At 47.5% G+C, this 21708-nt stretch overlaps 1 protein-coding gene across 3 annotated transcripts in view; it reads left to right on the top strand.

Annotated features, from left to right (window-relative positions):
* The first annotated feature begins 620 nt into the window (after window positions 1–620).
* EPHA1 (EPH receptor A1) overlaps window positions 621–21708 on the top strand; it is a 50677-nt gene continuing 29589 nt past the window's right edge. The window contains exons 1-4 of one of the 3 annotated variants that reach the window (XM_075903424.2): window positions 621–976; window positions 6876–7127; window positions 8717–8784; window positions 15567–15734. Coding sequence is in view for 2 of the 3 variants with exons in the window: in XM_075903409.2 (XP_075759524.2) it covers window positions 880–976; window positions 8717–8784 (165 nt within the window). In the remaining variant the exon portion in view is untranslated. The remainder of the gene's footprint in view (window positions 977–6875; window positions 7128–8716; window positions 8785–15566; window positions 15735–21708) is intronic. The other 2 variants (XM_075903415.2, XM_075903409.2) reach the window with 2 other exon arrangements.

Raw genomic sequence — 21708 nt, 5'->3', positions numbered from 1 at the left:
TTAGAGAAGCAAATGCTCTACCAAGATCTTCGCTATTCCCTCCTGCTTTTTGGCCTTTCTTACGGAGAAACCAGCCCTGCCATTTCTGCTGGTACCCGATTCCATCCATGTAGGACACCTGCCATCTTGGCCTGAACTGGGATTTCCAAAGATAAATGTGACTAGAGCTAAGGATCAGGCTCAGTGATTGGGACTGTAACCAATACATGCTCTGCACCTCAGCAGTAACAGGAGGGGCACTAGACAGGCAGAGGAGAATTGTGCATGCTGTGAGCGATATGTGTGTTTGCAAGCAGCCCACGCACTTAAAGGTTTCAATATCATCTCCTCATTTAGATGTCCCAGTCCCAGTCTCTCCCGCAGGACACGCTAAAACCAAACACGAGGCCTTGCCTTTCGATCTAGTGCTCTGTCCAGGAGCGAGATCACCAAGAAGCAGCTGGAACAGGTCAGGCTGCAGGACGCCTGGCTTTACGCGGGAAGGGGCTGTGGCAAGAGCAGCCCGAAAGGTGGCATCCAGGAGCCATGCACAACCCTGGAGCAAAGATCTGGCGCAGGGACAAGCCCGGGGAAAGGTGGCTGGCTGCCTTTAAGAGGCGTGTATTTGCCTGCCAGATGGGAAGTTTGGACCCAGCCCTTTAAAGAGCAGGTGAAGGCAGCAAGTGGGGAGGCAGAGAACTGGCTTCTCCACCCCCCGCCTTGGGCTTTCATCACAACCGCGGGCCAGGCAGGCAGATTTTGCAATGCGCGCGCTCCCGGCAGGAGGCTCCGGCAGCGCTTCACGCGCTGGGTGCAAGAGCCAGGTGTCCTGGGCGTGAGCCAAGGAAGCAGAGACCCAGGGTGCAAGGGGCTGGGAGCAGAGCTTCCTCCCCGGGGACTATGGAGCTGAGATCCCCTGGCAGCCGGACAGGTCTCCCCACGGGGCTCTGTCTCCTGCTCTGTGCCTTCCTGCTTCCTGGGACAGCTGGGAAAGAAGGTAAGGAGCGAGCCTGACTGCCCGTTCCCGGGCGCTTGGCCTCCAGCGCCGGGGCCCCGCAGAGCGCGGAGTGGGGAGCGGGAGAGCCCCTCTGGAGGGGCCGGGACCGGTGTAATGTAGAAAGCTGCTACCTATGAGATCTGCATTACACCGGCCTTCCTCGAGGGACAGGAGTAGGGCGGGGGGAAGGGGGAGGCCAGCGAGTGCAGCGGGAGGAGGGACGCTCCTTGCTTTGGGGACTTTGTAAGCTAGTTTCACGCTCCCCCGGGGGAGGCAGGCCGGTGGCTGCAAGCGCTGCCCCTTCCCTCCCCGCCTTTAAGCGGGACACACGGCGCCTTACAGCGTTTGTGGAGCCACAAGGGATCTTTCTCCTTTTGCATTCAACACCAGCTCTGACTAGGTTACAAGTCGAAACACAAGCCAATGCCTGACGCCCCCCTTCCTCGCTCCCTGAGCCTGGCGGGACTGCACACTTTCCTTTGGAGCGCTTGTGGAGATTTCTGCAACACTGCTCTCCCCTTCCACTTCCTCGTGGCAGGGGGAGGCACCTCTATGGCTTAGCTACCCTGGCCTTCCCTTTGCTCCCTGGCTTCCCTCCTCCCGTTTCTCTTTCCTTCCAGCTCCTGCCTCACTTCTACCTCCCTTGTGCCTTCCTCTCCCTTTAGTCCTGTTACTAGATACCCTGAATGCCTCACAAGCACTACAGTGATAGAGATGTAGCCGTGTTAGTCTGGGGTAGCTGAAGCAAAATGCAGGACAATAAAAAAGCAAATTGAAAGAGCCAGACGAATACCTAGAAACCATCTACTTCAAGACAGACCCAAGAAAACCAACAATAGAACACCACTTGTCATCACCTACAACCCCCAACTTAAACCTGTCCAACACATTATCAATAAACTACAGCCTATATTGGAACAGGATACCATACTCAAAGAGGCTCTGGGAGACAGACCCATAGTCTCCTATAGACAACCACCTAACCTCAAGATGATTCTTACCAACCACCACAGGACATACCACACTAATACCAACCCTGGTACCTTCCCTTGCAACAAACCCCGTTGCCAGCTTTGTCCACATATTCATTCTGCTGATACCATTATTGGACCTAACCAAGTGAGTTATAAGATCAAGAACACATATTCCTGCGCATCCAGAAATATAATCTATGCTATCATGTGCCGAAAGTGTCCGTCTGCTATGTACATTGGACAAACATCTCAGACACTTCGCCAAAGGATTAATGCCCACAAAACAGATATCAGACAAGATCACAAAGAGAAAACAGTTTCTTGCCATTTTAACCAGAAAGGACACTCTCTCAATGACTTAACCACCTGCATTCTGCTACAAAGACCTTTTACATCTGCACTTGAAAGGGAATCCTCTGAACTGTCATTCATGTTAAAATCTGACACTTTCCAAAAAGGACTCAACAAACATTTGAACTATCTCACCCATTACCAAGATAGTTCCCCCAATTATCACCTCTAATACCATTAACTCACAAACATCCCACTCTCCCTACCTCTAATATCATCAATTCACAGACACTTACCTTCCTTCCTCGCCCCCCCCCCTGCATCCCCCTCCTGTTCTGCAATGTGATTTGTCCTTTTCATATTTGTTCATTTTTTTTAATTGTATCCTTTGGTATGTATGGTTGTGACTACTTTCTTCCACTATTTGATCTGAGGAAGTGGGTCTGGCCCACGAAAGCTCATCATCTAATCAACCATCTTGTTAGTCTTTAAAGTGCTACATTGTCCTGCATTTTGCTTAAGCACTACAGTGGTCACTATTCCTAGACAGTGTATCCCAATCTGAATGGAATGTTTGTCTCTTCACCACCATCTCCCTCACCTTTCTTTGCACGCCTGTATGGGGGGCTTCCCTGTTCTCCCCAGCTAGTGGAGCTGACCTTCCCCTAGCACTGTGCTACCACCTCTGCGCAGATTAGAGTGTAGGCCTTTCTCTGGCCCTGCTCTGGACTTTATACTGGATGTGGCTCTCAGACACACTTGAAATAGGGCTCTGGATAAATAAGTAGCTAAACAGATTTGGCTGCAAGTGTTGCGGAGAGGGCCAGGTTAAATTAGAACCTACTTGGTCTCCAAGTGAACTCCAGGAACTGTCTTGGAAAAATAGCTGGGGTAATGCTTTGGGGACTGGATAACTTGTTCAAATACATCTGCCATGCCCTTTGCCTGTGATCCGGTCCTTAAGTCCACCCTGTAGAACATGTGTAGACATGCCCTGAGACGCACTGAGGTGCGGGTATAATTCCCAACTTGAGGAAACATATCCATGCTGCTTCTGATGGAGCTACAGCTCTAAAAATAGAATGAGGCTGCAGCATTGGGCGAGGGCCTCCATGAATACCTGCCCATCCAAGACACTAAGCATGGACCCACAGTGGCTAGCTTCTTTCTCCATTGTAGCCACAGTGCATGCCTAATCCCCTATGGATAGGTACGTGGGAGCAGCTAGCCCCTGCCACTGATGCCAGTCATGGCAGCTACATTTTATTTGTAGCACGCTAGCTCAATGAGAGTGAGTGCAGGTATTTCTCCTTGAGGTGAGGATTGCACCCTGAAACTCAAAGAGCAGACATACCTTAACAGTACTCGTTCCCATTGGTCATATGGTTCCCTGGCTCTATTTGGGTCTGTAGGGGATTCTCTTGGAGAGATTCTCTCCCTAACTATGCCACAGTGAGACTGCCACATGTCAGGGGATGGACAGCCAAACTGTGTTTTCCCACCATTGTGTCCTCTGTCCCCTAACATCTAAAATGTGCAGGTCAGTGGCTCAGTGCTACCTTCCCTCCACTTCTATGCAGCATCCAAATTGTGGGCCTTGTGAGCGTGGCCTAGCTGGGGGAGAGTGTGTGTGTGTGTTCGTTCCCACCACAACTCACATCTACTAGGCCAGGTCTACACTGGATCTGGAAGGTCAGCTTAAGGTACGCGACTCCAGCTATTCAAAACCTTAAGCCGAGCTATGGTGACATCCACGCTATGGGAGGCTGACGGGACCATTTGCTCCTGTTGGTTTCTCTTATTCCTCACAAAAGGGGGAGTACCAGACACCAGCAGCAGCTGCCTTCAGCCTTCGATTTACAGGTCTGTACTAGACTTGCTAAATCAAATGCTAGAAGATTGACTTCCAGAGAGTTGATCTTGTAGTAGGTATTGCCCCCAGATAGCAGTCCAAGGCAGCATGAGCTTCTGCATAGCTGGGTCCTGTGCTTGCCTATAATGCTTTTAAATCTCTCTTGCTCATTAAAGTACTTTTTTCCCCCTGGTCTCCTTACCCTTATAAAAACTGCCTGCTCCCCCTTCCTTTTATCCTGCCTCTTACTTGCATGGAGTTGCTACTGTGTCCTCTAGGAAGTGACTGGAATGAGGCGCATCTCCTGCAGAAAGGATTTGGGACTACAGTATTGTGGAAGTGTTATCTTCTCAAAATTGGAAGGGGGAGTAGAGTGGAAAGGAGAAATGGGAGGAGTGTGTGTGCTAGAATTCAGGTCCATATCTCCGATCCTGGGCCATGCTCTGCTTCCTCATTCCAGAGGTCTCTTGCGTGCTCTCTCCTGCACTTTATACTCTGCTGGCTGTAGCTGGCAAGCAACACTGATCTCGCTGCCCCTGACTAGAAAGAGACTCCAGGGCTTTAAATCAGGTTCACAGCCTTTTTCTTTCTGAGACTACCCACAATCACAACATGCTATAAAAACTCCAGGGCCCAGCGGGGGAGGGGGGCAGAGACACTTGGGATCCTGGGCCAGAGGAGGGGAGATGTTCAGACATAGGTGTAGTTTGACTTCTATTTTGGGTGGGCAAGGGACAAAGCCAGCTCCACGCAGGTGGGTCTGGGGAGGGAGCACCACCTTCACACCTGCCTCATCTCAGCAGACCACTTGCTTGTCTGGCTTGTGGGGGTGGGTACCAAAAGTTATTACCTCAAAGGTAACGGGGCTTAGCTCAAAAAGTATGAAAACAGCTCAGGGATCAGGGAGAGAGATAGCTAGGGGCTTTATGCAAGCAGAGGGTTGCCCAGAGTGCAGGGAGGGGGTATCTAAGGGCTGTATAGGGAGGGGGTAGCTCAGGATGCAGGGAGAGGATAGCCAGGGCTTGTGTGCAGGTAGGGGGTAGCTAGGAGCTGTTTTTGGAAAGGGGAGGAGTTGAGAGTGCAGAGAAGGCAGTAGCTAGTGGCTCTAGCGGGATGCTCAGGGTGCAGGGAGGGCATAGCTCAGGGTGTAGGGAGAGGGGTACTAGGCTATGTGCAGGCAGGGGGTAGCTAAGGGGTGTGTGCATGCACAGGCATAGATCAGAGTGTAAGGAGAGGGGTACTAGGGACTGTGTACTGGGAGGGCTCCTCTGGGGTCCCTGTTCCTCAAGGGTTCTGCCAGCCATGGAAATGGCCTTTTTGCCCAGGTGGTTTTTATTGGCTGAGTGAGCAAAGGTGGCTGGCAGGAGCTGAGGAACAGCTTCAGACTCCCTTTTCTTTTCTCCCGTTCCCTGTACCAGTAGGAGCCAGGGGAATGCTGCAGCTGCCTGCTCCCTGACACCAGTCAGAGCTGCGGCTGTCCTGCACTGCTTGGCTCTGGCTTCCTGCCTCTGACCTGGGCAGGGAATGAAGGAGGCAGAGGGGGGTGAGGTGGAGATAACCAGGGACTGCCATGCTCTTTCACTGTAGTCTGGGGTGGGGGAAGGGCAACACCCCCGAGCTCTGACCATGGGCTCAGGGCTTCTGCCTCCTGGGGAGAATTAGGGCTCAGAGCTCTGGAATTCAGTTCTGCTGGTCCCAGCATCAGTTCTGTGGAGGGAGAGGGGGAGGACACTGGGGACTGAGGCTTGAACCTGGCTTCAGCCCCACAGAAGGTGCTGGGGCTTGGGCTCTGGGTTCTAGATATAGGGCTCAGTGGTCCCCTCAAAGGGTTCACAGATCCCCAGGGGACCACAGAACCCCTGTTGGGAACCACTGCTTCATTTGATGCTTTGCCACCTTCATTTCTTTCCAGTTGGATAGGGCCCTTAGAGTGAGGTTGGTGGAAGTTGACAGAGCATCTTCAGGGATTTTTCTTTGTTTTGCAAAAGAGTAACTTACAGGCTTGTTTACATTAGGAGTACTTTGCTGGTAGAGCTGACCTGGACGATTGTACCAGCAACATGTTCTTAGCAAGGGTACAGCTTATGCCACCAAAATGGCTCTTTTGCTGGGATAGCTTAGATCTCAGGCATGACCTCCACAATAGGACAGACAAGCAAGGTTGGCAGAATTCAGTTTTTATATTTTGATGATTCCATGGATAATATCCCTGTTTATTTTTAAACATTTTTTCCAATGTTTATCTGTTTAAATTTTCACAATGGTAGAAAAGTATGGGGGAGTCAGACAAATTATTTAACAACCGTTGGCATTGGTATTCAAAACGTTAAAGCTTTATAGCTGCTAAAACACAAGTCGTGAGCATCTCGTGGCAAAATGTACAAAGTTAATAGCCTTAAATCAAATTCTAGTAAGTTTTCTAGCAGCATTTTTTTCTTACTTTGCCTAACTGCACATTTTGATTACAATGGAAATATTTTGACAAGTTAGTGTGAATTTGATGTTTATCAACACTGACCAATAAAAATCTAAACCTTCCAAGCTTCATCCCATGGGAAAGTGCAGTTCTGCTGACATGATTGCACTGGGGTACAGCTCTGTTGATCATCTTCACATTCCTGAATAACAGAATCACCAGGATCTCCAACTACAGAAGCATTCAAAAACCATGAGCCAAGCCTAAAAAATCATTAATCTGGTTTTTTTTAAGGGTTTTTTTTATTTGTCTTCCATATTCTAAGGCTTTAGAGTGCACTCAGATCCCATTTCATTTTTTTCACAGCAACCATAAGGGCTAGGAACTAAACTGAAAGCAGGATTCCCACCTAAACACATGCTCTCCAGAAGTCAGGACTCTTTAAAAAAACAAACAAAAAACCCAAACCACCCAACAGCTTGAAACTCATGAGAAAACCAGGAGAAGTGGCAACAATACTGCATGAAGTGGCTGAGGCAGTGCATTGGGAAGGGGAAGTGATGAAAGGTGGAGATGAGGAGGTGGAAAAGTGTAAGGAGAGAAGATAAATTTAACTGTGTGAGTATGTGGGATGGGAGATGGAATGTTAACGAGGGAGGTATTGGGGTATGGTCTTAGAGGACGGTGAATGCTAAATTTCTAACTCCCATCCCTGAACATGGAAGAGATCTTTGAGTTAAATCACATCCCCAGAGAAATAAAGGGGGAGAGGAGAGAAACTGGGTGGTTGTGTGCAGTTGATACTAAAACACAGCTCACAGAAACCTGGTGGAGACTCAGATTAGGTGTTATACCAGATACTGTCCTATTTCTGTCCTGGGAATTAATAAGTTAATGTTGGTTCAACCCTTTGCACCTTCAAAGCATTAATTAAGTTCTCACTTTTTTATTTTGCCATAAACAAAGAATAGTTCTATAATTTCAGTAGGGAAAACCAAAGACAAGACTGCATGAGAGAGGGTATGTCTACATTGCATTCCTCTTCTGAGAGTGAAATGCAAATGCAGATGAGCGAAATTGCAAATGAAGCGCGGATTTGAATTTCCCATGCTTCATTTGCACAATCGTGCCCTGCCGCTATTTCGAAATACCCTATCTCGAAATAAAAAACGCTGTGTAGATGCATTTTTTTAAAGAAACACCTTCTTTCGAAATAACCATTAAACCTCATTTTTTGAGGAGTAAGGGTTATTTCGAAAGAAGGAGTTTCTTTCAAAATAAATGCATCTACACAGCATTTTTTATTTTGAAATAGCGGCTGGATGCAATTATGCAAATGAAGCGTGGGAAATTCAAATCCGTGCTTCATTTGCAATTTCGCTCATCTGTATTTGCATTCCTCTCTCAGAAGAGGAATGCAACGTAGACATACCCAGAGCGAATGGGATTTGTCTCTGTTTGCAGCCAGACTATTGCAAAAATGGCAACTTCCTCTGCAAACAGACTGCTAGAACTTAAATACAGTTCAGAGAAACAAAATAACGGGTGGATGGCTCCACAAGCCTTATGCTTTTCATGTCATCTCTTTATACTGTGCACCTTCCCATAATCTTCCTTGCTCTCCCCTTTCCAGCCTTGGCAAGATCCCTGAGGCAATACTAATTGATCTTTTGTGCTGGTAATTTGTTCAGTCACCTCAGCACCTGTCTTTTTTTATCCCCCTATCAGGTCTCCTGTTCTGAAGGGGAGATTCTTGCAGAGATGAGTCAATTACCAAGCCAGTTTTGGGGCACTGAATTCCCATTCTAATTCATCCCAGGAGGGTGATTCTCTTTGGATTTTTCCTGCCTGGATTTGTGTGGATTATAAAGGATTTCTAAGTAGTTGCAATGTTGCTGTGCTCTGTTGCTATTCTCCCTCTCCTCAAGCTGTTGCCTGGGTTGAGGGAGAAGTGTGGGGATAGAAGTGTGGGCAAAGATTCTTTACGCTCTTTTTCTGGCTGGAGACAGGGGGAAAAGGAATGTGGCTGAGTTGTGGGGCATGTCTGCAGACATTACTGAATGACCCGGGTAAGCTCATATTGACTAGAATGAGGAAAGTCAAAAGCAGTGGTGCCTAAGAAGCAGTTACAGAAGGGGAAGGCTTTGGTGTACCTGTTCCATAAACCATAGCATTTGGGTTTCTGACCCTTTCCTTCTGGCTTGCAGTGGATCTCCTGGACACAAGCACTGCACAGAGTGAACTGGGCTGGCTTCCAGATCCTCCAGAAACAGGGGTGAGTACATATGTTTGTGAAGGAAGAGCAGAACTCTGGAGTATTATCAGCTGTGGCAGTGGTCACCAACCAGTCGATCCCGGAGCCTCTGACAGGGGATCTTGACTGGTTTAGCCAAGAGGCTATCAAGTGCCAGCACTTCAACTGCCCCTCCTCCTACCACTGCTCGTCTCCTGCCCTTTGCCTTGGAGCCACCCCCAGCCCCTAGGAGTCTTCTGCTTGCTGTGCAGGTCAGAGGAGGGAGAAGAGGGTGCTGATGTCAAGGTGCCCCCTTTCTCGCCCTGTAGCCTATCTCCACAGAACAGAGTGGGGGGCACAACAGGGCTTGGGATGGAGGGGGTTTGCTGGCTGCCTTTGGGAGTGGTGCAGGGGGGCCAGGGCAGGGGTGAGCCTGCCTTAGCCCCACTGAACCACCACCCAGGAGCCACCTGAGGTAAGCAGGGCCCAATCGGAGCCCACATCCTGAAACTCTCCTGCACCCCAAACCCCTTCCCTAGCCCCGAGCACCCCTGCATCTAAATGCCCTCCCAGAGCCTGCACATAAACCCTAACCTAAACTTCTTGCCCAAAGCTCATCTCAGAGCCCCTCTCACACTCCCAAATCCCTTAACCCAAGACCAGAGCCTGCACCCCAACCCTCTGCCCCTGCCTGGGGAAAGTGAGGGAGGGTGGGGGAAGGATGGAATGAGCAGGGGTGGGGCCTCAGAGAAGGGGCACAAAGGAGGCAGGACAAGGGTGTTTGGGTCTGAGGTAGATCTTGGATTGCACTTAAATTCAAAAAGTGATCTCGTGCTTAAAAAGTTGGAGACCCCTGGTGTAGACTGACCCTTAGTTAGCTCTTCTTCAGCCTTGCCACCACCAGGTGACTTTGACTAATACAGTACTCTCAGATGATTAATGGGGCATATGGAATCCAAGTGTTCCATTCCAATGGATTGGCAGCAATATAAACCCCACTTTGGACTTTGGGATGCTAAATGGGATGCCACAACTGTTGGAAGAAAAGCCTAGGATCAGGCTGTGAGGAGTTCCGGTGAAGTGTCTGAGCAAGGGGATTCGAGAGATTGAGAGGGGAAAAGAGAACAAACTCTGTTAGTGGCAAAGTTATTTTTTGAGTGAACAGTGTTGCCAGCTGTCACAATATTGGTGAAGTTTATTTCCCCAAAGTCCCAGCTGTTTGCATCAAGAGGAATATGGTTGAGGAGAGATGCTGGAGAATGTGACCCACTTGTTCCCCAAAGAAAGCCCTGGCTGGGATGATTTAATTGGGATTGGTCCTGCCTTGAGCAGGGGGCTGGACTTGATGACCTCCTGAGGTCTCTTCCAGCTCTATGATTCTACAGCTCCATGACTATATGTTTACTTTCAATTTATGGAACTCCCTAATCTCTGGCTCACTTTGGTTTTCAACCAGCAATAGTGCAGGGATTTGCTTAATCTTTGTGGTGTTATTTCTTAGTAATTGTAATATGAATAAATGAAAGGTTACCACAACCACAAAGACTTCCTTTTAAAATTGGAAGTTAAATACTACAAAAGAAAATAGAATGGCGCATAGACTTTGGCAAGCCAACTCTGGGATGCATTAACTGATGTGTTGTGAGTAAGACATGAGAAGTGTTTCTTTTGCTCTGTTCTGCAGAGTATTGTATCCAGTTCTGGTCACCACATTTCAGGTCAGATTTTCCTTTAGTTATACTTTAAATGACATTTTTGTGCATTTGTAAATGCAAAAAAACCCCCAACAACCACCACCCACATTTCAGAAAGAAATTGGAGAAGGTCCAGAGAAGAGCAACAAAAATGACAAAGGTCTAGAAAACATGAGCTATGAGGGAAGGCTGAAAGAACGGGGCTTGTTTAGTTTGGAACAGGCCTGCACAACATGCGGCCCGCAGGGGCTCACTGTACAGCCCGTGACAACTACGGGCGGCACAGCCCTATCCGATCCGCCGGCTGGGCGGAGGAGCGGAGTGCCACCGGGGAGGGGGAAGTGCAGCGATTCTCGCTGCCAGGTTGCCTGCAATGCAGGTCTGGCGCGAGGAAGCGGGGTGCGAGCCAGAGGGCAGGACACTGGCAGACGCCAGGATGCTGGTGTGACGTGGCGTTGTGACGTCACGGCCAGTGACCGTGGAATTCAAAAAGGCTCTGGCAGCCCCGCAAACTGGAAGGCAGACGCCAGGTAGAGAAGGGGAAGGGATTTGTGCTGAGGGGAGGGAGGCAGGTCAGGAGAAAGGGGAAGGCACCAAGGGACAGAGTGCAGGAGAGACAAATGCCAGGGGGCCAAGTGGAGACAATGAGGAAAAAGGCAGGAGGGGAGGTGTCAGTGGGAGGGGAGACAGGGTGATGCTGGGAGAGGAGAGGGTAAGGGCATTGGGAGCCGTATGTTGTACAGACCTGATTTAATTGAAAAATTCTTAATAAAGTATCACCCCTCCCCTGCAAACCTACCCTTGTGGCTAGGGTTGCCAGGTGTCCGGTTTTTTACCAGACAGTCCGGTATTTGCACTCTCTGTCCAGCTGGGCACTGGATGGAAGCCTGGTGGTGCCTCCTGCATGATATGTGTGTTTTTTTTGGTTTTTTTGTGCCTGACAAAAATGTGTAGCCCATGTATTCGGTATTTTTTGGGAGAGCATCTGGCAACCCTACTTGCCCGCAGCTGTTTTCTTTGGAGTAATATGGCCCTCGCTGCTTTCCGAGTTGTTCAGGCCTAGTTTGGAAAATAGAAGACTGAGAGGGGACATAATAACAGTTTTCAAGTATCTAAAAGGGTGTCACAAGGAGGAGGGAAAAAAATGTTCTCCTTTGCCTCTGATGATAGGACAAGAAGTCGTGGGCTTAAATTGCAGCAAGGGAGGTTTAGGTCAGACTTCCTAACTGTCAGGGTGGTTAAACACTAGAATAAATTGTCTACTGAGGTTGTGGAATCTCCATCACTGAGATATTTAAGAGCAGGATAGACAGACACCTGTCAGGGATGATCTAGATGGTGTTTGGTCCTGCTGTGAAGGCAGGAGACTGGACTTGATGACCTCTCAAGGCCCCTTCCAGTTCTAGGATTCAATGAAGTATAATTAGGTTGGCCAAAAAATAATGTAAAGAACAAATAGCCAAAGACTTAATTAGCAGTACAAAAAAAGTATGTACATCGTAGAAGATTAGGGTTGGAAGAGACCTCAGGAGGCCATTGAGTCCAACCCCCTGCTTGAGGCAGAACAGGGGCTGTTTGGTGGTAGCAGTTGCTGTCTGCACAGGGGCCCAGTTCCCTGCTGGGACCCCCGTGGACAGGGGCTGCTCCTGCTGCTCATACAGAGGCAGCAAAGGGAGAGGGGGGAGCCAGTAGGCGAGTACTCCACAGAACTACCCGATAAGCTTATGCTTATCAGATAGTCGAGTAGTCACCTACTTCCCTGTTATTTACATAGCTGGATTTGTGTATCTGAAGCAAAGCTTCCCCCATGGCGTAGGCCTGCCCTGAGTGATTCCAGAGTAGTGTGAGCTGGGAGCTGGTCTGCCTGGAGGGCAGTCTGTGGCAGGATCTGAGAGGGCTGTAAGACTTCTGCTCAACTCATAGACGCTGTCACTAGGGGAAATAGAGGAGCATTGTGGGCTGTGCTGCCTTTCCTATGCAGTGACATAACAGCTGTGTGTCTAATTCATCGTACTTAGACCATGCAATTAGTCAGCTCTCTCAGCGTCCTCCTGAAAGAAGGGCTTGCAGAGACCTGACTGGTTAAAGCTCAGTCCGGATAAGACTGAGATAATATTGATAGATTGTGGGGGAAATAATCTGCGGAAATGACATAATTTGTATTTGTCTGTCCCCCAGCTGATGAGTCTGTCTCCATATGACTCTGTTTGAAAGGGCTGACTCAAGAGGTGTGTGTAGGTGGGGGGCTCATTAAGAAGTCCTGGGTGGGGTTGCCTCATGTGACTCAGCCTGCTGTTAATGTACCGGGCTTGTCATGTTGGCAGCTCTTTCATCTGGCCTATGTTTGCAAGGACATTTAACCCAGGATAAAACACTGGAAGGTTTTTGTTTGACTTGCAAGATAACAGCAACTAGCTCTGAAAATAGGAACACTTCTGGCTTTCATGGACCTCTAGCTCTTGCTTCCACTGCTGCTGCTTCTCAACTGCACTAGGCAGGCAGGGTTCCCTCTAGTCTAAGATTTTCCATCCATGAGTAGAGTGAATTTTGTTGAGTGAGCATTGTGCACCAATATTGACATCATGTGCACTTGTTCTGATGTCTGCCACTATGGCACCCACCAGTCTCTCTCTCTCTCTCACACTCACACACACTTTACATTGTTATGCAAGAAAAAATACTAAAAGATGGATAATTAACAAGGTGCACGACCCTGCCTCCACCCACCCTGAAAACCACCCAACTTGCTGGTCCCTTTCCCCAGTGCCTGTGCCCCCATTAGGACCACACACAGCTAGCTGGTACCTGTATAAACCTGGCTAACTGCCTACTCATCCACATCCTGTAGTTGTGCCCAGCCTTGCAATCTGCCCCCCATCTGCCACCAGTATATATGCCAGGGTCATGCTATCTGCCCCACAAACACAAACAGCCAGTACCTGGGCGTAGGGCCCACAGCTCAAGCACCACTGCCCGGAGACCTGTGCCCATCCCCGCATCTTGCCTGTCCCCCCTCCATAGCCCAGAGACCTGTGTCCAACCCTGAACCTCACCCTCTTTCTCCCCCCGCCCCCTAGAATTGACCTGCACCTGGTACGTCCAACCACCACAGATGGCTGGTGCCTTTGCCCCCCACCAGCCGGCTTCTGTGTCAAGCTCCATCTGTCCTTGGCCCCACTGCCTCCCCCACTGGTACTGACCCTGGTACCTACCGCCATTTCCCCCACCCCACCCCACGCCACCCTGCTTTCCCACCAGGGCTCCCACATGGTGGCTTCTCCAGCCCTGGCCACCAGAGTAGCCCCCTGCTGGCCACCATGTGGCTGCATGGCTCTGCGTAGGAGGAAATTTTTTCTGCACACCCACACAAGCACACGGCTTAGAGGGAACCCTGTAGGCAGGGCAGTCCCGTGTTCTTATAAATATTCAGCTCAATGAAAAATCAACGACTGTCTTTGCATGCTGGTGAGAAAAGGTAGAATTCTCTTTACACTAAGGTGCTTACTGTAGGGATGGTTGGAGGGTTGGGAGTGGATAAAAAGGCCATAACTTGAGTTCTCTCTGGTAAATTGATAATTAACCTTGGAGGTAAACTGAGTAGCCCAGGATACCGATGGTAGCCCATAAACAAGAAGTACTGAGGTTATCATCTAATTAATTCATTGCTATGACTAAGAGAGCTGCAGTGGCAAGAAATTTCAATGTCTAATCTTATACTAAAAATGAGATGATGCTTATCTAGCCACTTCCGAGAGATGATTAACCCCATTATGGGTGTTTGTGCAATACACTTCTCACTAATGTGCTATAAACTAAATTTCCTTTAAAAACAGATTCCTTTGTCTTCTCCTCCTCCTCCATATTCTTCTGAGAGTACTGGAAAGTGCTTTCTTTCTTTTATAATTGCTGATGGTGTGTTTGGTCCTGCACAATATATACCGTGAAACCCTTTGCCCTGAAGAATGTATTGCTTTTGAGGCTGTGTCCGGTGGGTGGTAAGTGAACTACATTGCAATTCATGTGTGGAACTTCATTATTCCACATGTCTCAGATCGATAGTGTGTTAGTCTGTATCTGCAAAAATAATGGAGCCCTATGCCACCTTAAAGACTAACAGATGCATTCCATATGCTGGACCTAGCTGTAGTCCAGCAGGAGAGGTATTCTAAATTAAAATTAAAGGCAAAGTGGAGGTAAAATGCTCTAACACATCAGCACACACTTGCTATGTTTCATTAAATGCTTCCATTAAACAGGATTAGCAAATCTCAGGTTCTATACTTTGATTTGGGTCAGCCATATTGTACCAGAGCAGTCATATGCGAAAATAAGTTTTCCATAACAGCTTGCAAGTGCAAGGAAGGTGACAGCTGGCTAACTGTAGGTACTGCTCATAGCTTCAGGGTTGGGTTTCTGTGGTTAATTCATTTAGCGTTGAACCTGTTTCTGACATAGGTTACACTATTCTGAATAAACCTTAAATCTGTTTGACATTATCCTAAATGCTTGGTGTTCTGTGCTCTCAGTGCATTGTCTTGCTATCTATGTAGTATTACTTCCAGGCTTCTGTCTTACTGCATAACTCAGCACAAGCTGCTTTCAGATCTCTGGTCTATGGTAAGGCATACATAGCTAATGCACCATAATGACCTTTCTATTTAACTGGCACTGGTCACCTGAATACTGGTTACCTGTTGTGTTCCCTCCCTCTGGGGCATCTAGCATTGGCCACTGTCGGCAGACAGGATACTGGGCCATTGGTCTGACCCAGTGTGGCCATTCTGATGTTCTTATGTCACTGTGGTGGCTAGATTCATTAGAGATTTTTTCCACCTCCAAATGGAAAAACATTATCTTGCTCCTAGTCTAGATTATGAAAATAGCAAGAATGAACAAATGCCTCTAGGATGCTGATCCACAAAAGTACTCAAAGTTGGGTCCTAAATCTAGGGTTCTACAACCCCATTTAGGCTCCACTGTGATTCACAATACTCATGCTGATCCCTGTAAGCCCCTAAACTCGCTTGGCACCTAACTTTTCAGGGTAAAAGCTCCCTGTTTTGCCTTTGGGCTTGTGCACTGCTGCCTCACTTTTGGCATCTTAATGCCTATCTCCCATCTAATCCCCAGAGTAATTCATGAACCAGGGGGAGACCAGGTGAAGAAATGCCCATAGGGGGTCTGATGCCCCTGATGTGCATGCTGAGAGGCCACCTCCTGGCTGAGGTCCCATTCAGAATTCACCAGCAGGAAGCATTGTGGCCCAGGGGTTAAGGTCTACCTTCACCTGAGGAAGAGGTAAGAGACCCATGTTTCAAAAACTCAGGCAGGTCTTTTAACCACTTCAGAATATCCCATAGCTGAGTGGGGTTTCCTCAGTGTCTTGTGTTGAAGCTGTCTCACCATGGCTAAATAGTGAACGTGTGATTGAGAAGGGGGAATGGGGTGGGTGCCCTAACCACTGGATAGTGAGCCACGTTCTCTGTTTTCACTGTGGACAATTACTAGTAAGTCAAAAATAGCCGTGTACACTTTGCTTAGATCATGCTCTGAAGCCATGAAGGCATGTGCGCAAGGACCTTTTCTAAAGGGTATTGGGGCTGTTTGGTGGGGATTGATCTTTGCCTGCAAAGTAGGTCAAAGTGGATCTCTGTAACAGGGTTTGAGGGTATATTTGCAAGAGAGACCAGTTTTGTGGGAGAGGCATTGTAGGTTGAGGTAAAGATGACTGGAGGGAACCCATATTTGTCATGACAAGTAGTTGGGCTTGGGCTATGACCTATTAGATAAGTTATCAGTGTTCATATAGACCTCTCTCTAGGCAATGTTGAGTCCGTTATCATGTCTGGTAGAAATTTCAGTCCAATTCAGTTTTTGTCAAACAGAATAGAGCCTTTTCCTCGTTTACTGCTTAATTTCTAATAAAAGAGATGATGCGCGTAAAGCAGTTAGGTGCTGGGCTTCAAACAATTTTTTACTTTCATACCTGATGCAACAAGCCAAGAGATGCTTGGGCACTGCAATCCCCAGTACAAATTAAGCGCTACCTCTTTCTAAGCTTCTTCTCTTAGAGCTGTACCTGACCCTGGTGCTCAAGGATGCAATTTATATTTTCTACATGTACTGTCCTGCAAATCTTTAAAAATGGCAAAAAAAATTTCCAGTGTCTGTTCCAAGATTCTGCATTCGAATCTTTATGCCTTTGGGCCACCCCACACGTATTTTTTTTTTTTTTGTCACACACTAGTTACAACTTGTGCTTATGTAGCTTCCATGCTAGTTTTCCATCCGTCCCCCTTCCTCCCCCACTCCCAGTGCTCATATTATGGGCTCTTGGGAACACAGAGGACTGGAAGAATGCAAACTGTGTAACTTCTTTTAGAATATTTTGGGCTGTAGATCTTGAGAACAGTAGGGTTACCAGGTAGCTTCAGAAAAAATACCGGACACACGTGATGGGGGGGGGCGGGGCTGGCCTCGAGGAGGGGGGGGGCAGGAAGCAGGGCTGGCGGGGAGTGGTCGGGGGCAGTGGGACTGGCTAGGAGGGGTCGGGGGGAGAGAGAATCGGCCGGCAGGGAGTGGGACTGACCCGGGCACATGCAGACCCTAGGGCGCTGCCTGTCCCACGCACAGTCCCGGTGAAGCACAAGCTAGTCCGGCTACGGGTCCACAATGCACTTGAACAGCGCTCAGGAGCATGGACAGGGCTTCTCCTCCTCCCCAAGGCATCACTCCTACGTCAGATGCAACCAGAGGCACCCAGCGCCAATCATGCCCCACCTCCCAGGTACTCCTCCCCCTCCTCCTCCCCTTCTCCCTGGCCAGGGTTCTGTTGGGCGCCCAGCCGGAAAACCAGAAAATATCGAACATTGCACATGTCCAGTATTTTCTGAATTTTTTTACTAGACAGAGGGCCCCAAAATTGGACTGTCTGGTTGAATACCGGACACCTGGCAACTCTAGAGAACAGTGCCCTAAATTCTCCTTAATGGCATCACACCACTGTGACCTCATATCTGGGCCATGACCTGCTGACTCATATGAAGGATGATCTTAAGTTCACATCCTTTCTTGGTCTGCCTGCATTGTGAACATATCCAATTCTGAAATGTCCTTAAACCTGAAGTAACTGCCTAATCCTCAGTCAGTGAAAATAAAGGGCCAATCTCTTTACAAGTCTTGGTTTCTGACTCCATGTTGCTCTTCTATAAGAATTTTCAGCATGTCTATGTGTAGAGTAGCATTATGCAGTTTGTAGATACTAAGGCCAGAAGGAAGCTCTGGCTATGTCTACACTACAGAGTTTTTTCTGAAAAAATTTCACTTATGTCCATACTGCAATCGCGTTCTTTCAGAAAAAGGCGTGTGTGGATGGGGCAGAGGGAGTTCTTTCAGGGGGGAAAAAAAAGGGAAAGAGGAAAAAGCACAGGTGCCCTGGTGGCCACTCCGTCCATAATAATCGCAGCTTAAATGCGAGATAGTGTCCACATTGAATGGACGCTATCTTTCGAAAAAGCAAATCGCTTTTTCAATGCACTTTGGCAGTGTGGACTCTCTCTTTCAGAAGAAGTTTTTTGGGAAGATCTCTTCCAGAAAAGCTTCTTCTGAAAGAAGCCTGCAGTCTAGACATAGCCTCTGTGATCACCTAATCTGATTTCCTGTTCTCTCTGAATTAGGCTAGAGCCATATTTCTTGTTGTTGTTTTAGAAAAACATCCAATCTCATTTTAAAAATTGACAGTGATCGGCGTTAACTCATTAAATGCTGTGTCTAATGCTCTCCCAACTATTCCCTATGTTACCTCCACTGATTTGCTGATCACCTCACTACTACTAATTCCCTAAAATAATTAACCTCTCAGCCATTCTCCTGACATATCACACTTGACCAGATAAGCCCAGGCCTCCTTCTTTCCTTTTGTCTACATTTTACAACTTTGCTGTCTATGGGCATGAATGCTTCTTTTGCTAAGAAATCTTAAGAAAGATTCATTCATTTAACACTCTGATGGTAACAGTAAACCTGGTTTTAACCTTGAATGTGTCCTGACCAATGTCTTTTGGCCACAACATTAACAAGAATTTGTATCTCTTTTTGGCTTATTCTAAATTCTTTAGTTAAGACTTGCTTAACTTTTTTCAAAAGTGTGGCGTACCCAGTTATCGAATCCTAGGGCTGGAAGAGACCTCAGGAGGTCACCAAGTCCAGCCCCCTGCCCAAAGCAGGACCAATCCCAACTAAATCAACCCAGCCAGGGCTTTATCAAGCCGAGACTTAAAAACCTCTAGAGATGGAGATTCCACCACCTCCTTAGGTAACCCATTCCAGTGCTTCACCACCATCCTAATGAAATAGTTTTTCCTAATATCCAACCTTTTATTCACAGATGGAGTGGCTAAGTGCTTAGCCCTCTTTGAAAACCAGGCCACTAATGTTAGGATCCTGTCTTGAAAACCTTGGCCCTGCTTCTAAACTTTTAGATGATTCTCATGAGCTCTAATGTGCTCCATAGGAGCACAAAAGCACAATCCAGATTCACTGCTAGAACGAACCATTCTCCATTTTACCCTTTTTTCCTAAATCAGCATCAATTATTTTCCTCATTGCCACATTGTGGTGATAGAGGCAGTGGTAAAGAGTGTGAAGATGAAATGGAAGATAATGCCTATTAAAGAGATTAATTCAATACCACCAGCAGGCAAGCTGGAAGGGCAGGTAGTTTAGAGTGACAAAGCCAAATTTCACCCACACAACTCTGCAAGGACATTGATTTAATAAGCATTGCATCAGAGATATAATCTCTCATTGGCTGCTGATGTTCCAAGGACATGCCACTGCAGCCTAGCAACTGGTGAGCTAATTAACCCTTTCATCAACGTTATCTGCTTCACATTTCACTGAAATTTAAAAGTTTAACATTTTAATGGAAAAAATTGGGGGTGTTAATAGGTACAGATTAATAGGCTCATTCTGCTTTGCCTTATTCACCAGGTACAACTTGTGTGGGGTCTGCATCCAGTTTCATTGTTGTTTGTACTAACAGTGTAGTTGGAACTGTGCAAAAGACCAAAATAAAGAAAACCCCTGCCATGAAGAACTTAAAGGGACAGACACAATGTCAGAATGCACTGGGAAATGTTGAGGACTTACTGGTTTTGTCCAGAACTTTGGCACTTTTGCAACTTTTACCCTAAGAGCCCAAGTCACATTTGAAATTGCTCCCTTTTGTGTACACCATTATTTGGGTTCCATTGGAAAGCTTTGGAATATCCCAAACACATTTGTCACTGCAGCTCCCTCAGCATCTTCCATATGCCTGCCATGCAGCCCAGTGGAGTCTTTACGTAGATCTCATTTAGTTTTGCTGAGTGCTCTCTGTAGCTAGACCATGGCCCTATCTTTGTAACAAATGTCTTGTACTTTAGAACATAGCTTTCTGAACCTTTCCAGCCTCTGCTGTGTTTTCCCCCTATGTCAAGTGTTTGGTTTTCAACCAGAATGCTCAGTGGAAGAGGGACTCTGGTGATTCTGGTTGGCACTTAGGACCAAGCTATTAAAACTCCTAGGGCTCTACCTGCCCAGCTCCGCATTGCTGTAGGAAGCTGTCTAGGGTTGCTAACTTTCTAACAACACAGAATTAAGCACCCTCACCTTGCCTCTTCCTGAGGCCATGTCCCTAGGGTTGCCAGATGGTTTCAACAAAAATACCAGATACACTTGACATGAAATCACAATCCATATTACATTTTATTTAGAAAATACCGGACATTTATATTTTCTCAATTTGTTTCCCGAACAGAAAGCTCAAATACTGGACTGTCCGGTTCAAAACCGGACACCTGGCAACCCTACATGGCCCCCGCACATTACATTTCTGCTCCCTTGGTGACTTGCTCTCCTGAAGCTCATTCATTTTCACTGGGCTGGGGCAGGCGGTGAGGGCTCTGACTGGAGGTGCATGTTCTGTGGTGGGTCTGGAGATGAGGGACTTGGGAGAGCTCAGGGCTAGAGCAGCGGCTTGGGGTTGAGGCACAGGCTTACCCCAGGCAGCAGTAGAGCAAAGCTACAGTAGTCTCTCCGCCTGTCCTGGCATCGTGTTGTGCCCCAGAAGCAGTCAGCAAGTCTGGTACCTCGGAGCAGGAGGGAGGTTTAGGAGGCTGCCATGTGCTGTTATCATAGAATCATAGGGCTAGAAGAGAGCTCATGAGGTCATCAAGTCCAACCCCCTGCCCAAGGCAGAACTAATCCCAACTAAATCATCCCAGCCAGGGCTTTGTCAAGCCGAGACTTAAACACCTCTAGGGATGGAAATTCCACTACCTCCCTAGGTAACCCATTCCAGTGCTTCACCACCCTCCTAGGGAAATCGTTTTTCCTAATATCCAACCTAGACCTCCCCACTGCAACTTGAGACCATTGCTCCTTGTTCTGCCATCTGTCACTACTGAGAACAGCCTCTCTCCATCCACTTTGGAACCTCCCTTCAGGAAGTTGAAGGCTGATATTTGTCATTATCGTTAATGCCTCTGCCTTGACTTTGCTGTTTCTTTATTCATCTTTTTTCTCCTTCAAAATATTCCAGCTTTCTTTTTCAGTGTCGGGATTACTGTTAATTACCTTTCTGTCCTTCCTCTTCCCTCATGCCTCTACCTTGACTCTCAGCCTACTTTTCATCCACTGTCTTGCTAACACAGACCTTGTGGTACCTATGGTTGCTCCAGGGCTGCTGTGGCCCGGACCTAGACTGTTCTATGCCAGTGGGAAACAGTCATTGTGACAAACTTTCAGCCCTATTGACTGGTTGATTCCTGGCAAATTACCACAAAAACCGCAGCAGCTTAGAGAACACTTCGGAGACAAGGGACATAAACGGGACTAAGGGCAAATCTACACTTACGGCTGCATCAGTTCACTGTAGTGCTTTAATACAGCTGCTCTAAATCGATGAGAGAGCTTCCCCTGCTGACATAGCTACCTCCTCTTGAGGAGGCGGATTAATGGTTGTTGAAATAGCATTGTCTCCCCCAGGGATTATATCAGTATAAATGTGTCACTCAGGGTCTCTCGGTTTAGTTTAAATTGTTTAGCTTATTTTTAATCCACAAAAAGCAACTTTTCAACTGAAATCAGAGTTTGGGTTTGTGCCAGTTTAACTACACTGGTTTAAGATGCATTCTTCTGTTAAACTGGGGTAATTTGCCCATGTAGCCAGGTTTTCCATTTTTTTATGTGTGACTCACAATATGATATAGTAATTTTCACTGTTAAATGA

The sequence above is a fragment of the Pelodiscus sinensis genome, chromosome 1, assembly GCF_052426305.1.
Source record: "Pelodiscus sinensis isolate ZL-2025 chromosome 1, ASM5242630v1, whole genome shotgun sequence".
NCBI lineage: Eukaryota > Metazoa > Chordata > Testudines > Trionychidae > Pelodiscus > Pelodiscus sinensis.
The sequence above is the reverse complement of the archived record's forward strand: the minus strand, read 5'-3'. Positions and strand labels throughout refer to the sequence as shown.